Source organism: Procambarus clarkii, chromosome 82 (genome assembly GCF_040958095.1).
Source record: "Procambarus clarkii isolate CNS0578487 chromosome 82, FALCON_Pclarkii_2.0, whole genome shotgun sequence".
Taxonomy (NCBI): domain Eukaryota; kingdom Metazoa; phylum Arthropoda; class Malacostraca; order Decapoda; family Cambaridae; genus Procambarus; species Procambarus clarkii.
In genome coordinates this window covers 12,823,180-12,841,901 of record NC_091231.1, presented here as the reverse complement: position 1 = coordinate 12,841,901, position 18,722 = coordinate 12,823,180, and the positions used below count along the sequence as shown (strand labels likewise).

General features: G+C 39.5%; 1 protein-coding gene across 2 annotated transcripts in view; it reads left to right on the top strand.

Moving 5' to 3' along the window:
• The window catches only part of LOC123764423 (ras and EF-hand domain-containing protein homolog), a 40,942-nt gene that overhangs the window by 5,130 nt on the left and 17,090 nt on the right, over positions 1 to 18,722 (top strand). For both annotated transcript variants that reach the window (XM_069316115.1, XM_069316114.1), the window contains exons 2-8: positions 1,730 to 2,511; positions 4,197 to 4,395; positions 5,061 to 5,210; positions 15,530 to 15,682; positions 16,147 to 16,333; positions 16,908 to 17,107; positions 17,663 to 17,731. In XM_069316115.1, coding sequence (XP_069172216.1) covers positions 2,067 to 2,511; positions 4,197 to 4,395; positions 5,061 to 5,210; positions 15,530 to 15,682; positions 16,147 to 16,333; positions 16,908 to 17,107; positions 17,663 to 17,731 — 1,403 coding nt within the window. In that variant the 5' untranslated portion in view covers positions 1,730 to 2,066. The remainder of the gene's footprint in view (positions 1 to 1,729; positions 2,512 to 4,196; positions 4,396 to 5,060; positions 5,211 to 15,529; positions 15,683 to 16,146; positions 16,334 to 16,907; positions 17,108 to 17,662; positions 17,732 to 18,722) is intronic.

Sequence of the window (18,722 nt, the reverse complement as noted above, 5' to 3'; positions counted from 1 at the left end):
AATGTAGATATGATAGAGCCCAGTAGGCTCAGGAATCTGTACACCAGTTGATTAACAGTTGATAGGCGGGACTAAAGAGCCAGAGCTCAACCCCCGCACGCACAACTAGGTGAGTACACACACACACACAAGCACAAATATACATATACACGCATACATATATACACATGTAAGTGCGAGTGTGTGAATGCCTGAGGGAGATCACTCATACTAGTATTATCATCACTCATAATCATAAAAGGAAAGCATGTATACAGGTGCATGCACGCACTCGTGTGACCTCATCAATCTGTGCTTGTGGGAGGTTATATATATATATATATATATATATATATATATATATATATATATATATATATATATATATATATATATATATATATATATATATATATATGTGTGTGTGTATATCACGAAAATAAACACGTGATTAAGAATGTGACAATGTCAGACCACGGAGGAAAAATGAAACAGGAAATTTCCTTAAGTACTTTCGTATATTAAATACATCTTCAGAAGGTCTTTCTGAAGATGTATTTAATATACGAAAGTACTTAAGGAAATTTCCTGTTTCATTTTTCCTCCGTGGTCTGACATTGTCATATATATATATATATATATATATATATATATATATATATATATATATATATATATATATATATATATATATATATATATGTATGCAGAATAACCACATATGAAAAATAGAAAAGTAGACATTCTACTTTGCTCTGATGAAGGCAAATTAGCCGAAAACGCGTTAAGTATTTTCTATTTTTCATATGTGGTTATTCTGCATACTTGGATCAGTGTTTTTGTGATCATTGTTGCATATATATATATATATATATATATATATATATATATATATATATATATATATATATATATATATATATATATATATATATATATATGTATGTATATATCAGGTCGGAACTGCGTCACTGGTATGTAACGGGTACTCACAGTTGCTTTGCGTGCTCACTCAATTACACTCTTGAGAAGGTCACCTGAATGAACATATTGAACCGTTTCTCACCCCCTCAAGTGGAAGCTTAAAGCTTCCACTTGAAGGGGTGAAATAATTCGGAACTGAATACGAAATTAGGCAAAAATTAAGATGTGTTGAGCTACAGCTCTCTGGTTCCGCCTCATAGCCTTGGATCTACTTGTCTACAAGTTCCCAAAGTCTATTTATTTGGCTGTTACAGATTAATTTTAAGCTGGTTTTATTTTTGGGGGGAGTTTGGGGAGAATCTCCAACTCTTCACATATATCAGTGTTTTGTATGCCCGTGAGCGTGCGTATGATAGCGTGTGCGTGCGTTTAATGGCGTGTGCGTGTCTGATTGTGTGTGTGTTTGCTTTGGCGTTAGAAATGGTGTTTTAACATTTAAATTTTGTATGTAAATTTGTTTTAATTATATGTATATCATGATGAATAATTATAAACAAAATAACTTCACCACTTGAGACTCGCAGAACATAAGAATTGTATAGGTAAATGGAAAATTAATGTTAAAACTGATGCTCTTCTGCTTACAGTGCTGAAAATTTGAGATTTTTGTGTCCACTGTTGAAAACTGGTGTTATATTACGGTCATTGAACAAAATTTGTGTTCTTTTGCGTTCAGTGATAGAAATTGGAGTTGTATTTTATCTAAAAATAATTGTGTTAATTTTATGCTGAAAATTACTATATTCTGTGGTGAAAATTTCCGTAGTCTTTCAGTGAAAATGACTGTAATAATATCGTGAAAATTTATGTAATCATATGGTGAACATTTCTGCAATATAATCAATTATTGAAGGGAACTAAGATAATCAGCTAAGTGAAACCCGTTTGTTGAGTAAGTGAGGTGGTCAAGTGGTGTGTACCTCCTTGAGACTGACCACATTCCACAGATCGTAAGAGAAAGAACTTTTGTTGTCAACCTGTGATGGAAAATAACCTTGTGATGGTCTACTCCTCCTGGTAATCAGTTAGATGAAGTGCCTCTAATTGCCAGCCTGAGAGTGATCACATTAGTGTCGACGAGGCAGAGTGATCAAGTGAGCAATATGATAAGTTGTGTGGGTGTTGGGGAAGGAGGTGGTGGTGGCAGAAGCCAGCTACAGAATGGTGGCAGTAGCCAGCTACAGAATGGTGGCAGTAGCCAGCTACAGAATGGTAGCAGTAGCCAGCTACATAATGGTGGCAGTAACCAGCTACAGAATGGTGGCAGTAACCAGCTACATAATGGTGGAAGTAGCCAGCTACAGAATGGTGGCAGTAGCCAGCTACAGAATGGTGGCAGTAGCCAGCTACAGAATGGTGGCAGTAGCCAGCTACAGAATGGTAGCAGTAGCCAGCTACAGAATGGTGGCAGTAGCCAGCTACAGAATGGTGGCAGTAGCCAGCTACAGAATGGTGGCAGTAGCCAGCTACAGAATGGTGGCAGTAGCCAGCTACAGAATGGTGGCAGTAACCAACTGCAGCAACTCTTCAGGACGTGTGATAAGGAGGGTAAGTGACTGAAGTCTTTTCATTTAATTTTATTAATTCAGGCTATTTTCTCTTCCCTCAAATTTCCATTGTAAAAAGATACATTATATACATTAATTTGCCATACTTTGGGTTAATAATTTTCTCGGTCAAAAATGATTTCAGTAAACAGTTTTAACAATACTATTCGCAGATTGATCTTAAGTTAAATTTTACGAATTGTAGCACAATCGATTCGTACTGTTTTTAGGTTTAAAAGCATCCTTTCGGTTTCTTTCCGTTTCAGTTTAGTTTACAAATGTTCCAGCTGTAATGCTGCATGTTTCAGAAGTTAAATTAGGAACTTTAGGATAAGAATCCTGAACACAAAGTTTCCAGGATTTGTGTTTTTGAACTTTTTTAGAACTAAAAGTTCTAAAAATTTTAGAACTGGCTTTACTCTCGACCAAACCATAGTTCACGGAAATTAATGAGCATACTCTTTTGAATAGAACTTTGTCATTTCAAATGAAGCAATAGCTTTCTTTTTTCCTTTGATTAATTGAGTCTTTTGTACGTTAAAGAGCTTCGTCCTGTTTAGTATAAACATTGGGCTAAACACAGACATATCTATGCTAATTTACATAGTTTACGTATATAGTCTTCCGGGCTTGGTACCTTCTTTTGATAATTACATTACACAGTTTACATTCGACATTATATATTTTCTTTAACTTCCGGTTTTAATGATATCTAGTGGATTGCATTTTTGGGAAGTCTAAATATGTGTTTTCTTGTATTTTTTGTTTTACAAAGAAATTAATGTGGATTAGTCATATATTGAACTGTTTTATAGTTTCTGTTATCAGCTTTTGTGGTGATTCTGATAATTCCTTTTATTTTTGTTTAATATGAACTCCCATTATCGTTTACTTTCCTCATAAATATCTTGAACTGATATTTGCATATTGTTATGTACATATAATATAACATATTGTTATGGTATATATATATATATATATATATATATATATATATATATATATATATATATATATATATATATATATATATATATATATATATATATATATATACATTAAAGGTATACACAGTTTCTCGGTATATATATATACACTGACAGTTTCCTTTTTGTCCTGCACATAAACACTGCATTTATGTCCTGTACTTTTTGTTTAGGACAAAAATACATTTCCTGGTTGGTCAATAAGGTGTTGTGGTGGCCTTAATAACCTTTCGCATGTTAATAGGCTTTAATAACCCTCTGGAGGATAATATGTCTTATTAGCCCCTCAAGAGGGTGTTGGGTCTTAATAACCCTCCAGAGGGTGGTAAGCCTTAATAACCTCCCGCTCTTGATAGGCCTTAAGTCCAATACCAAACGAGCGTTGTTGTCGATCTTGCATCTATTGACCACTTAACGTGAGTAGAGTCTTGGTATATTTTAAGGTGTAGTGTATATTTAAATGTTGTTATATTTTTTTTTAACTTTGTGTTTTAATTATAAAATATTGTGTTCAGATTTAACTGATTTAATACAGATATTTAGCATTTATTTGATGTTTTGTGTGTGTGTGTGTGTGTGTGTGTGTGTGTGTGTTTGCATTAATCCCAATTTGCTTTATCATTCCATTATGTGTCTAATCTGATCAAATCGGAAACTCAGAGTTCATGAGTAATTGTTCGATTCCTAACGTCGACCGCAGGCAAGGGCTACATCGTTGAACAGGAGCTGCGAGAGCTGTGTACTGGGCTGGGAATCGCTGCCGAGGATTCGGACGTAATCTTCAGCGACCTGGATCAGGACAAGGATGGGAAGATCAGCTACAGCGAGTTCTCCAGAGGCTTCATAGAGTTCCTCAGCCCTGGTACCGAGGCCCAAACAAACCGAAGGTTTTCAATATGGTAAGTTTCCCCCTTCCTCGGTAGCTCTTAAGTTCGTTTTCTTTGAGTCATGTTTATGATGTATATAAAAAGGAATGATATTGGTTTGATTTTGGTAGATTTGATACACTGCACTATTTTATTATTATAATTATTTAGCTGGTATTTTTATATCAGTTTTATTTATATTTACTCACACACACACATTATATGACAAAGAGTGCTGGGAAGACGGGACACCACGAGCGTAGCTCTCATCCTGTAACTACATTTAGGTAATTACACTTAGGTAATAATTACACACACACACACACACACACACACACACACACACACACACACACACACACACACACACACACACACACACACACACACACAAACTTCTAATAGAAACTTCAGCGCAGTATTGTTTAAAGATTTGAACATCAAACTAAGGAAGCAAAGATGAACAGTTGAGACTCGAGTGAGTCACAGAGCTGTCAGAAAAGCCCATCTCCCAGCACCAACAAGTGAGATAGGATAGACGAAGAACTCATTGATAATACTTCAAAACAATGTTTAAATGTAGATATGATAAAAAATGGGGACTGAGCATTCAGAAGCCGGGGCCGGGAGCCAAGCTCGCCCCTGCACCCCCTCCTAAGGTGAGTACAGCGTCACTCACATCTCTTTTTATCCCACAGTGGAGGATCGATGGCTGAGGACGAGAATGAGGAGGATGCTGTGGGTATGAGGGAAGCCAAGATGAGGAGGAGGGAGAGTGTACATCAGGCCTGGAGCTGCCTCACTTCCAGCTTGGCTCAGCTCACCAATACCACAGTAGCTGCTGAGAGGTAAGGCTCAGGGCAGGGATGAGGAGTATGAGGATGGTGAGAGGTAAGGCTCAGCGCAGGGATGAGGAGTATGAGGATGGTGAGAGGTAAGGCTCAGCGCAGGGATGATGTATGGAAGGGAATTGAACTATCAGCAGAAAGCACCCAACCATTACGATAATATAACACTTGCAAGGGGTAAGGATATGGGATGGGAAGGGGAGAGGGGGAAGGGATGGAGAGTGTATAAGGTAAGGCTTAGGCCAGGAATCAGAGTATGAGGGGGGGGGTTGTGAGGTAAGGCTCATGGCATGGATGAGAATATGTGAGTGTACACACTTATTTGTGTCTGCAGGATCGATCATTGAGCCTTGTATCCCGCCTAATTGTGTGTGTGTGTGTGTGTGTGTGTGTGTGTGTGTGTGTGTGTGTGTGTGTGTGTGTGTGTGTGTGTGTGTGTTTCTGGAGGACAACCTTTTAGTCTCTTGCGATAAAAAAAAGATATTTCCAAGTGAATTAAAGCGAACATTATTGAAATAAAACCAAATTATGACATAAAAACAGCGCAAAAATATATTTTTGGGTGAGGAGGGGGAGGATTTTTTTTATTTTATTTTAGCAGTTGATATAGACAGCACTGAACCTGATAGCACAAATTCCCATTTCAAAATAATTATTGATTCACGATATCTCGAACCCACACACACAAATACGTCTAATTACAATTTTTTTCACTCGACTTTGGGTTACAAGTCGAGGGAACTCATCAGGAATATAACGATTTTCTTATTCTGTCTGACGACTTTTCACCTTGAAATGCGTGTGTGGGTCACGCGCCTTGCAAGAAATGTTGCAATGAGCACTGGCGTCCAGATGTTTATTGGGTGTAAGGGGGGTGAAAACGAGATTAGTTGTTTGAGTGTATGAGAACCTCATGCGCTATTAGTGGTTTAAACATATAAGTACCTCATGAGAATTGAGATTTGAGTGTTTTTTTAGAATCTCGTGAGATTAGGGGGAGGGGGAGTTTGAACGCACTAGAACCTCACGCCCTCATACATACCTAATGGATATATCGTGTTCAAACAGGCGGAATATTTGAGACTCATATTACAATGACACATGCATTGCACGCCATCAACCACCCACTGCTTGTTGCACCTGCATTCACTGCAACACACACACACACACACACACCACAGTTGCACTACATACCCGCATCACCCAAACACATCTGCACACAACACCAGTATCAACACTATACATGCACTCACACACACACACACACACACACACACACACACACACACACACACACACACACACACACGCACACACGCACACACGCGAGACACACACTCACATAACGCATCTATACCCACTATATCTTAATATATCACACCACTAAGAACCTATTAGCATCAGAATATAAGAAGTTGCTAAACGATTACTGCCTTATGAGAGGCAGATCCTCTCTAAAATTACACGGTAAGTCATCCCTCATTTCAGTAACTATATTTCCAAACCTGTATTTTAGAAATCTTAACTTATGCAATGTTAATCTCTTGTCTTATGGTCAAACTCTTTCATATATTTTAGAACTCTCTTAGTTGTTCCGTTCTTAAGCCGTTTCGTTCATATGAACGCTTCACTCACGTTCTATCTCAGCTGACGTTTTGCGAAGAAATGCAAATTGAGATTTGTTGTACTCTCTCTTTTTAAACCACGTTCCTAATATACGAAATTAACATAAAAGAATAGGAATAAATGAAATAACAGAAAGCCAATTAGCCTAGATGAGGCAGTTTCTATCCACCCAAACTCATTCGTATATATATGTTTAGCCTACGCTTAAAACAATCCATCGATCCCACGTTTATTTTGTTACCCAATAAGCTGTTTCATAAATCAAAGAACCTTTTTTCAGAGCAGAATGTACCCAGTTTTTTTCCAGAATCTGAACTTCTGTGGTATGACTGTTTGATGCGTCCAGGTAGCAACCTGTTGGACTAAGTTGTCACCAGTCAAGTCTGGCCCCCAGGCAGTGCTTGGGAGGGGGTGTGGGGGTTACCTTACCTTGAGGTTACCTTGAGGTGCTTCCGGGGTTTAGCGTCCCCGCGGCCCGGTCGTCGACCAGGCCTCCTGGTTGCTGGACTGATCAACCAGGCTGTTGGACGCGGCTGCTCGCAGCCTGACGTATGAGTCACAGCTGGGGGTAGAGGAATTTCCAAAATTCACTCCAAATATACTCTGATATACCCCTTTGAAATAGTCATAATGGCTGAGCACTTGATTACTCTGTTATACTATCTATGTATTCCGTTCATATACTTTGTATTTCCTATGTAGTACGTTGAGGGGATCTTACGAGGATAAAATAGAGTTCAAGGATGATGATAGAGTGATCATGTTAGAGTTCGTGCTGTTTGTGCTGCAAGGTAGCCCTCCTCATAACCTATGGGGCCTCGTTATGATATTTAGGTATAATCTTCTCTACTCTAGATCCTCACTGATCGTGACGTCCCAGGTACTTATCACAATTTTGTAATTTCGTAATTTTTGTCCATTGTTGTGCTAGTATCTGGTCCTTTGGATATATTTGTAAAAGGCCATGCTGTAATCCCTTATATGCAGCTTCATATACAGGCTTAATCCCTTAATCCATTAACAGCTGGCAGACGAATTTGACACAAACGCAGGTTCACACACACACACACACACACACACACACACACACACACACACACACACACACACACACACACACACACACACACACATAGAGCCATAGAGACCATGGCCATAGAGACGTTAGAAAGATTTTTTTCAGTGTCAAAGTACTAGACAAATGGAATGCATTAGGCAGTGATGTGGTGGAGGCTGACTCCATACACAGTTTCAAGTGTAGATATGATAGAGCCCAGTAGGCTCAGGAACCTGTATATTAGTTGATTGATCATTGAGAGGCGGGACCAAAGAGCCAGAGCTCAAACCCCGCAAGTACAACTAGGTAAGTAAACACACACACACACACACAGACACACACGTGTGTGCGTGTCTGTGTGCGCGCGTTATATGACAAAGAGTGCTGGGAAGACGAGACACCACGAGCGAAGCTCTCATCCTGAAACTACACTTAGGTAATTACTCTCACCATGTCTCAACACAAGTACACTCACTCCTCTCCTTCTCCTCCAACATCGCTTCACTCGTCAACACCCCCAACCCCCCCTACTCTTCCCCTTCCCCCCTCACACAACCCCAACACACCTCCCCCCAAAACATCCATACGTGCCAAGGACACTGAGGCACTTACGAACCAGCCTGGCCGCCAAGGTGCCAACACTGAATAGTCGTAACTCGTGAAACGCCAATACTTCCAGATGGTTTTTTTACAAGTTTCTTGTCCTTGGGATACAAGTTTTTTACAAGTTTCTTGTCCTTGGGATACAAGTTTTTTACAAGTTTCTTGTCCTAGGGATACAAGTTTTTTTACAAGTTTCTTGTCTTTGGGATACAAGTTTTTTTTACAAGTTTCTTGTCTTTGGGATACAAGTTTTTTTACAAGTTTCTTGTCCTTGGGATACAAGTTTTTTTTACAAGTTTCTTGTCCTTGGGATACAAGTTTTTTTACAAGTTTCTTGTCCTTGGGATACAAGTTTTTTTACAAGTTTCTTGTCTTTGGGATACAAGTTTTTTTTACAAGTTTCTTGTCTTTGGGATACAAGTTTTTTTTACAAGTTTCTTGTCTTTGGGATACAAGTTTTTTTTTACAAGTTTCTTGTCTTTGGGATACAAGTTTTGTTTACAAGTTTCTTGTCTTTGGGATAGGGATGCATATACAGAGAGACAGAGACGGAAAACAGAGAGACAAACTAACAAACACAGAGAGACAAACTAACAAACACAGACAGACAAACAGACAGACAGACAGAAAGACTAACTAATAAATAGATTAAAGACAAAAACATGAACGAAATTACCAACAAAAACAAAACAAAACCAGATTTAACATTCACAAACAACACAAATTAAAAAGGAGCAGACAAAAACACTGACATACAAATACACCTACACACACACACACACACACACACACACACACACACACACACACACACACACACACACACACACACATACACACACAGACAAAGAGATATGCAGATGATTTGACACATAGGGGAAACGGGAGTAGGTATGTGGGTCAGGCCATCCTACAGACTGAAACACCTGCGAAATACCTGTGTAACACTTGTGCACTCACACATGCGTCGAACACTCATCGATACAGATGTTTGAAGGCACGCAACGAATTGCGAGTGAGATAGAGAGAGAGTGAGAGATGAAAGAGAATTAAAGTTTGGTAATGAAAATGGCGAACACAGTTAATTAGCTAAGTTGCTATATTAACCCATGCTAACTTATCTCATAAGCCGTTTGTGTAAATGGTCTCCGTATAGGCTGTCTCACAACAGGTATATGCCTGTTGTGAGACCTGGCCGGAGAAGGTCAGGTCTCACAACAGCCATATTTTGTTTTTTTGAACACCGTCAGCGTCCGCCATTCCTCTACTATTCCATTCCAACTCCAGTCAGTGGAGGCGAGTGAAGAAGTGTTTGGGTTATTCTACCTTATCATTTGTTATTCACACCTGATTGTCTACGGCCTCCGGGTTATGTTGATGAGTGAAGCTGTTATATGAGGGCTGCAGGCACGCTGGGGGAGAGGGGAGTGAGGGTGTGGGGAGAGGGGGGAGAGAAGGGGAAGGAGGAGAAAGAGGGGAAGACTGATTAGAAAGCAGAAAAGGAAGACGAAGAAGAGGAAGGATGGAGGGTTTAGGAGACGGAGGAAGGATAGGAGAGGGGGGTAAGGGAGAGAGAAGGTGGATGGGAGAGTTAATGAGGATGGTAGTGTGTATATGTGTGTGTGTGTGTGTGTGGATGGGTGTGTGTGTGTGTGTGTGTGTGTGGATGGGTGTGTGTGTGTGTGTGTGTGTGTGTGTGTGTGTGTGCGTGTGGGTGGGTGTGTGTGTGTGGGTGGGTGGGTGTGTGTGTGTGTGTGTGTGTGTGTGTGTGTGGGTGGGTGTGTGTGTGTGTGTGGGTGGGTGGGTGTATGTGGGTGTTTATGTGCTTGCTTGTTTACATGTGTTTGTGCTTCCATGAGTGCGTATGAGTGTTTGCTTGTGCACCTGTGAGTGCTTACTTATGAGCATGTGAGTGCTTACTTGCATGCATGCGAGTGCTTAAGTGTGTGTGTGTGAGCTTGAGTGTGTGCATGTGAGTGCTTTTTTGTGTGTGTGTGTGTGCGTGCTTAAGTGTTAGCGTGACAACTCCTTCCCCTCAAGACGTCATCACAGCGATCCCCGAACAAGCGACCACAATTACATCACGCAATAACGCACTCTGTCTAGACAATCGACTACAGGCACCCACACGAAAGATTACGAAATACCTTAACCTTTGTTTATACCTTTTTCAAACAAGCATTACATAGACAGCCTTCAATGGCTGTTTAATACACAAATAACAGGAATAGCTTTGTGTAAGTGTCTCTTGTATGCATTGAAATAAAGAAATATATTGCACTCAGAGAAACATGAGTGAAAGCTAAAACCTGGAAATTATTAGTGGAAAACATTAGTATAAGAGAAATTGTTTCACACTAATATATAAATCAAACAAGGAAAGAGAATTGCAATAAATGTTGGTGAAAACATTAACAATTAAATCATAGGACCATCGGGAAACATTTTTTTATTTAATTAAATAAAGGCAGCAATAGTGAAAGAAATTACGTATCAGCACAATAACGTTGATTCAGCATTACTAGAGCAGGTTTTGTCTACTGGGAGAGAGAACTGGAAGGGTAGAAACAGAGAGAATGGGAAAGAGGGTTTGAGGAAGGGAAGGGAAGGGAAGGGGAAGGAGGAAGAGAGGGAGACAAACGGACGGACACGTGGGCACCGTCTGATACCCTCACTAATATATATATATATATATATATATATATATATATATATATATATATATATATATATATATATATATATATATATATATATATATCGCTTCATGCAGGTCGGTTCATGAAGGTCGGAGCTCAATTGTCGACCGTCCAAGTGGTTGGACACCATCCCCCCCCCCCCTCCCCCCCCCCCTCCCCCCCCCCTCCCCCCCCCCCCCGTACCATTCCAAATCCTTATCCTGACCCCTTCCAAGTGCTATATAGTCGTAATGACTTGGCGTTTTCTCCTGATAGTTCTCCCCCCTTCCCTCCCCCCCCCCCTCCTCGGGTCTCCACAGTCCACACCTGCGACAGGTGATTCATCGCTCTCAAGTTCCAATGCATTAATTAACATTGCCTTGACTCAACCACCATCACCATCATCACCATCATCATCACCATCCTCTCACGTCAACACAACCTATTTTCCCTTAGCAACATAGACAAGCCACTAGCAGGAACACAATCAAGTAAACCAGCAGCAACACAAGCCACCAGAGGCAACATAATCAAGCCACGAAAGCAACACAATCAAGCCACGAAAGCAACACAATCAAGCCACGAAAGCAACACAATCAAGCCACGAAAGCAACACAATCAAGCCACCAGAGGCAACACAAGCCACCAGAGGCAACACAATACTAGTTATAACTAACCTTCTCATCCTTACGTAGGTAAACTACTCATCCCTTACATAAGTTTGTTACTTGTTTACGCATAATAATCACCTTTAAGAACATTTTTTTATATGTCTCAAATGACTAGAACAATATTACCCGTTATATACAATCGGGATTCTTAGGACAATATTCTTTGTTTTACCAACCTGTGTTTGCAAGCGATGGGTTAATTAGTGGCACTCTGCTGTCTATCGTTCATTCAGCATTAAAAATACGTTCTAATCATGAAGGATCGGCACCTGTTCTGAACCTAGTTGCTTCTGCAACATTGTGCAATCAGGAAATTTATCTCCCTTGCATCCACTAGTTTTGTGCTCCAAGATTCTTCCCTTAAATGAGATGTACTTTCCTAAATGTTACTTAGCTGTACTTACCAGCTCTGCCTACCTAAGTAAGATTTAATTCTTGGGCCCATCGTTTTAGCGAATGTACATTTTGTCTTCATACCTCCTGACCTTTTGTAATGCTGTTTGCTCTTAAAGCTGTGAATTGAGGTGGCTTCCACCACCTCTGCTTCCAGGTCGAATGTTCATTTTCTTACATCCTGCTGAATCCTTCCTTTGTATATCATCACTAAGCTGTAGCCCAATTTGACCCTTAGTTTCCACCTGTATTACATTGTTTGAGTATCACTCTTGTCAAGCAGTTTAAGGTTACCTTGCCACTTTTTCGTAAGTATTTTATATGTGGTAATCACGGCCCTTTCATCTGTTCTCTTCCAGACACGTATGTACATGTGTGCATGTGTGTGTGTGTGTGTGTGTGTGTGTGTGTGTGTGTGTGTGTGTGTGTGTGTGTGTGTGTGTGTGTGTGGGTGTGTGTGTGTGTGTGTACTCACCTAATAGTACTCACCTAATTGTGCTTCCGGGGGTTGAGCTTTGACTCTTTGGTCCCGCCTCTCAACTGTCAATCAACTGGTGTACCGATTCCTGAGCCTACTGGGCTCTATCATATCTACATTGGAAACTGTGTATGGAGTCAGCCTCCACCACATCACTTCCTAGAGCATTCCATTTATTAACTACTCTGACACTGAAAAAAATCTTTCTAACGTCTCTGTGGCTCATCTGGGTACTAAGTTTCCACCTGTGTCCCCTAGTTCGTGTCCCACCCGTGCTGAAGAGTTTGTCTTTGTCCACCCTGTCAATTCCCCTGAGAATTTTGTAGGTGGTTATCATTGTGTGTGTGTGTGTGTGTGTGTGTGCGTGTGTGTGTGTGTATGTGTGTGTGTGTGTTCTGAATTTTAGCGTTACGGTTCATTGCTGTTTGTTATGTACATACTATGTGTTCCTGTTTGCGTATAAGGTTTGGGTGTGTATATATATGTATATATATATATATATTTCTCCCTTCTATTGTTTGTTCGTGCGTATTTGCGAGAAACATATGCCATAATAGACTCATGTTTGTATAGTCTACCCACGCTTTTGTATGTATAAATTAATAGGTTTCCACGTAAACATGAGTACATATGAGAGTACATGAAATAGCACAAGGATGGAAGAATCACAATAAAGGTATGTATGTATGTATGTATGTATGTATGTATGTATGTATGTATGTATGTATGTATGTATGTATGTATGCATGTATGTATGCAATCCGAGTCGTACCGACCATACACAACGCCAAAAGAGGCCTGGTTCATGCACCCAAACCATCGTCCTTGACACAATACAATACACCTGTGTGTGTGTATCATTAATTTCGCCCTAGATGCACCTGTAGCACCTGCCACACACCTGTACCGCGATACGTCATTGTTACCTGGCCTCGTTTCATTGACTTCGCCTTCCTCCAAAAAACAAAATATATATAAATGTGTGCGGAAAAATCCGCAAAGAAATTGGAAAGGAAGATGAACGTTTCGACCGTTTCACAGCCGTTGTCAACACCAGACTGACTGGGAGAAACGTTGGTGTTGACAACGGCTGTAAAACGGCCGAAACGTTCATCTTCCTTTCCAATTTCTTTGTGGAGTTTCCGCATACAAATGATCAGTGTTTCGTGATCGTCAATTGCATATATATATGTGTATATATTATTCAGTGATCCGTCAGTCTCTTCTCTGTAGACAACCTCACAGACACTTTAGATTGGGAAGTAAGTATAAGTATTCTAAAGCATTTTTATGTGTCAATTGTCTATATCATTTCCACCAATCAGAGTATTATATGAGTATTATATTATATGAGTATTATATGCTCATGACGCTACATTGATTCAAAACATTCTGCCGGTGACTTACAATTGTGTTTGTAAGTCACTTGAACTTTGCAAAGTCATTTGAACTTTGCTTCAACTCATCATCGTGCCTTTGAACATCGCTTCAATCACGTTCTATGTTCGAAGTTTATCTCTCTATCTGCTTCAATCACGTACCGCAAATGCAACTTATTTCTAACCGAACAAAAACACGAAATCTAACCCACCATAAGGTTATTTATACACATAAAACACATATATATTTAAATATAGAAATAACCCAATCCCCACATATGAGCTAAAATGAGAGTGACGACGTTTCGGTCAATTAGTTCTTTAATCAAATCGAAATTGTAATAATATGTAAAAAAGAATGGTTCGCAGAATGAACCAATTTACAAATGCAACTTTGAGAATGATCGAAGCTTTAGCGAACGCATGCTGATGATGGGCTGTGTTATAAATGTAAACTGATGGTCTAGAAAAGCTTAATTCCTTGCAATTTAGATCAAACGGAATTGACAATTTATGTAATTAATAAATTATGAACACGTCATCAATTATTTAAAACGAACAATTTACCTGCTGACGTGTAAATAGTAGTAGACATCCATCAGCCTCAGGAGACTATGGAGTTATGCTCTGGTTGTTGGTCTGGAGTGGCCTCTCCAGGGCGCAAAGCCAGGGTAGGTTGGTATGGAGGAGAAGCTGTTACCCATGCAGCAGGTCCCCCCTTTTCTCCACGGCGCCGAAAGTCTCCAATGGAAAGGCAAACGCTAATACGATTGGTTCCAGCGCCGTTGCAGGAACGGTGAGTTCCGAGGTTGACCTCGAAGTTGGTAAAAGAGGACACTGGGACTCCAAACCCGGAGACAGCCGTGGTCAGGGCCGGAGAAGAACCATTATTATTATAATAATAATATAATCAATTATAACACAATACTGTATAAAATTAATTTAATTAATATGTAAATAACACATTAATTAAATTAATTGTATACAGTATTTTTTTTGTTGAAAATTATTAGCATGAAATATTTCCAACCATTGTTTATACAACAGACAGACTGGTGTATGTTGTATTATACAACAGATAGACTGGTGTATGTAGTATTATACAACAGATAGACTGGTGTATGTAGTATTATACAACAGATAGACTGGTGAATGTAGTATTATACAACAGATAGACTGGAGAATGGAGTATTATACAACAGATAGACTGGTGTATGTAGTATTATACAACAGATAGACTGGTGTATGTAGTATTATAAAACAAATAGACTGGTGTATATAGTATTATACAACAGATAGACTGGTGAATGGAGTATTATACAACCGAGAGATCTGTCAATCACGAAATCTCATATATTTCTCTCTCTCTCGAGCATTGCAAAGCAAGTTATCGTGACTACTACACACGTCTGACGATGCTATTCGTCTCCACAGTGGCGCCCAGATTCGGGAGCTGCTGCAGGACTTGGAGGGCTGCCCTGCGCCCCTGGACGTTGCCAGCCGCGTCAGCACCGTCCTCTCAACTCTCCTGACGGAGATCCGACAGCTGCAGGAACACCACCACAGCCTGGAGAAACTATACAAAAAGTAAGTCAGAATTTTCACACGGAAATTACAATAGCGTGATGCATTAAATGAATAAATCCACAAGGGGCCGTGACGAGGGATCGAACCTACGTCTGAGAGGATCCCAGACGCTGCCTTACGATCCTCTCGGACGTAAGTTCGAACCCTCATCACGGCCCTTGTGGATTTGTTCATTAAGTCAGAATTTTCACCCTCTAATCAAACTTTCTGGTTCAAGCTATTGCGGTGATCTTGATCATCCTCTAACCATTGATAGGACTAAAATAGCCTGCTGGCTTGTCAGTAAGCTATTTGTATAGACTTAAATAATGCTTCATAACTCTTCGGAAGTTGATAGACCATAAGCCAAAATCAAGGGAATGACACAACTTTGTTTTCCTTCGCTAACTGTACTGTGTTTTATCTTAGGGAGATATCCCCTAAGATATTTATAAGATAAGATATTTATCTTATCTTTATCTTAGGGAGCGAGAGCATCACGCCACCACCCTCAGGAGCCTGGAGAGCGAGATGGAGGACCAGGTGGCGAAGGTAGAGGAGAAGGCGAAGCAGCAGGCGAGGCAGGAGAGCGAGGAGGAGAAGCGACAACTACAGGACCAGATGGAACAAGAAATGGCTGAACTTCAGACCCACCTCAAGATCTTTCAGAAGGTGAGATTGAAGATTGAGAGTGATCTTTCACGAGTGAGGGAACAGAAGAGGTTGAACGTAAAACAATGGATTATAAGTACACTCTAAATAACAAATCGCTCCCACCAGGAGTGGTATGTGAAACGTCTGACCCGGTAACCTGTCAGTTTCGGGTAATTTAACATAACTCATGAATTGTAGGTTGAATTTTTGTTAAATTAGAACCAAGCTAACCTAACCCACCTTAACCTCACAATGTATTTACAATGAACCCACCTTACCCACACAAATATATGCAAAATCAACCTAGCTAAACCTCACAATATATGTAAAATAAACCCACCTTTACCTCATAAATATATGCAAAATCAACCCAGTCACTTTATGGCTGGGTTGGCCACTTTAAAGTGGCTGGCAGCCATAAAGTGGTTTAAAGTGTCTAAACCTCACAATATATGAAAAACAGAAATACAATACTCTAACAATATATACAAAGCTACTCGAATTAGAAAACGGGACACATACGGGCTTTGACCACACACTAAACCAGACCTCTCTCTCTCTCTCTCTTCCCTTTCAACTTGACCCCCTTCAGGTAGACTCGTGGCTGAAGAGGGAGGACGGAGAGGGTCCGGAGAAGGTTCAGGAGGTGAGGAGGAAGCTGGAGGAGGCCTACCATGCTAATCGCACCCTTAATATGACCTTACATGAGACCACAACCAACCTGGGCCTAATGCGCTCCGACATGGCGCAGATGAGACTGCAGTATGAGGAGAAGTGCCGGGAACTACACAAGTAAGAGATAGAGAGAGAGAGAGAGAGAGAGAGAGAGAGAGAGAGAGAGAGAGAGAGAGAGAGAGAGAGAGAGAGAGATAACTGAAATTTGAATTAAAGATATTATTGTGAAATTGGACATAACTGCCAATTACAAATTACTCTTATCAAGATTGCTGCATCCATCGAGGAGTTCTCTCAATATATATATATATATATATATATATATATATATATATATATATATATATATATATATATATATTTGCTAATAAGTTTAAAACTATTCTAAGTTAACTTAGTTTGATTAAGACGTTAGATAACTTTATGTAACATATTTAAGAACTAACTGAACATATATAACGCAATTTAGATCCAAGTTAACTAAAAATAGATTAAATATTGCTAATCCACAGTGACACTGCAAAAATCAAGGACAGATTTTGAGCATTTATAACAAGTTCAAAATTTCACATACATCATACGATTAATACTGAACTTTTTTACGTAGTGACTAAAGTTTAATTATGTATTAGCAAGCTGTGACATCACATTTCGTTTTCTTTCTGTTTCCAGTGAACGGGAGACTGTCCTAGAGTATATGCATCAATACGACCACATGAAAAGGCAACTGGAGCTACTACAGTAAGCATGGGTCGTCCCTTTTCTAACAAAAAAATGTATAATTGACTAGTTGATTCATACAAGGGCTTCTTATATCAAATGGACTGAATTTATGATAATAGGCTGTATGAACTATGATGGATATTTTGTATGTGTGATTAGGATTATTCATTTCCATAGCGACACTTAAAATATACCGTTTTACTGTATAACTGGGAAGGGCACTATGCAATGAGAGGCGCATATACACCTGCAACCCGTTCTCGCAAATTTAATAAGTCAATATTGACTTATTAAATATGTGCATAGGTGACATACTTAACATAATAGATACCCTTAAAAAGATTCATAGAAAACACCGACCTTACCTAACCTTGTTAGTATCTTAAGATAAGCATCTTATTGCTTCGTAATTACAATTATTACCTAACCTATAATAGGTATAGGTTAAGTAATAATTGTAATTACGAAGCAATAAGATGCTTATCTTAAGATACTAACAAGGTTAGGTAAGGTCGGTGTTTTCTATGAATCTTTTTAAGGGTATCTATTATGTTTAGTATATCACCTATGCACGTAGTTAATAAGTCAATATTGACTTTACGAATTTGCGAGAACGGGTTGCACCTGCTTCTTGGTGTTAATACACCAAGAAGCTGTTGAAGACTTTTATATGGTGTTGTTGTTAAAGATTCGCTACCTGGAACAAAAAGTTCCAAGTAACACAGGCTACGGTGAGCCCGTAGTGCCTTGACTTTTGTATACTTGCTGCTTGGTAAGTAAGGCCCTGAACACAACACCAGTTCCAAGTGTGTATATCTATACACAGACAACAACAACAACAACAACTACACAATCTCAGATAACCAGATTGAAGGACCAAATTAAAGTGGTTAAATCCAAACGCCCCCCAAAAAAAGTTTTACAAAAGGAGAATGTATAAAAGACAAAAGATAAGATCCAGGCTGTTTAGACTATTTTTGTTTAACTTTCCTCCCGTCTCTCGTTCGTG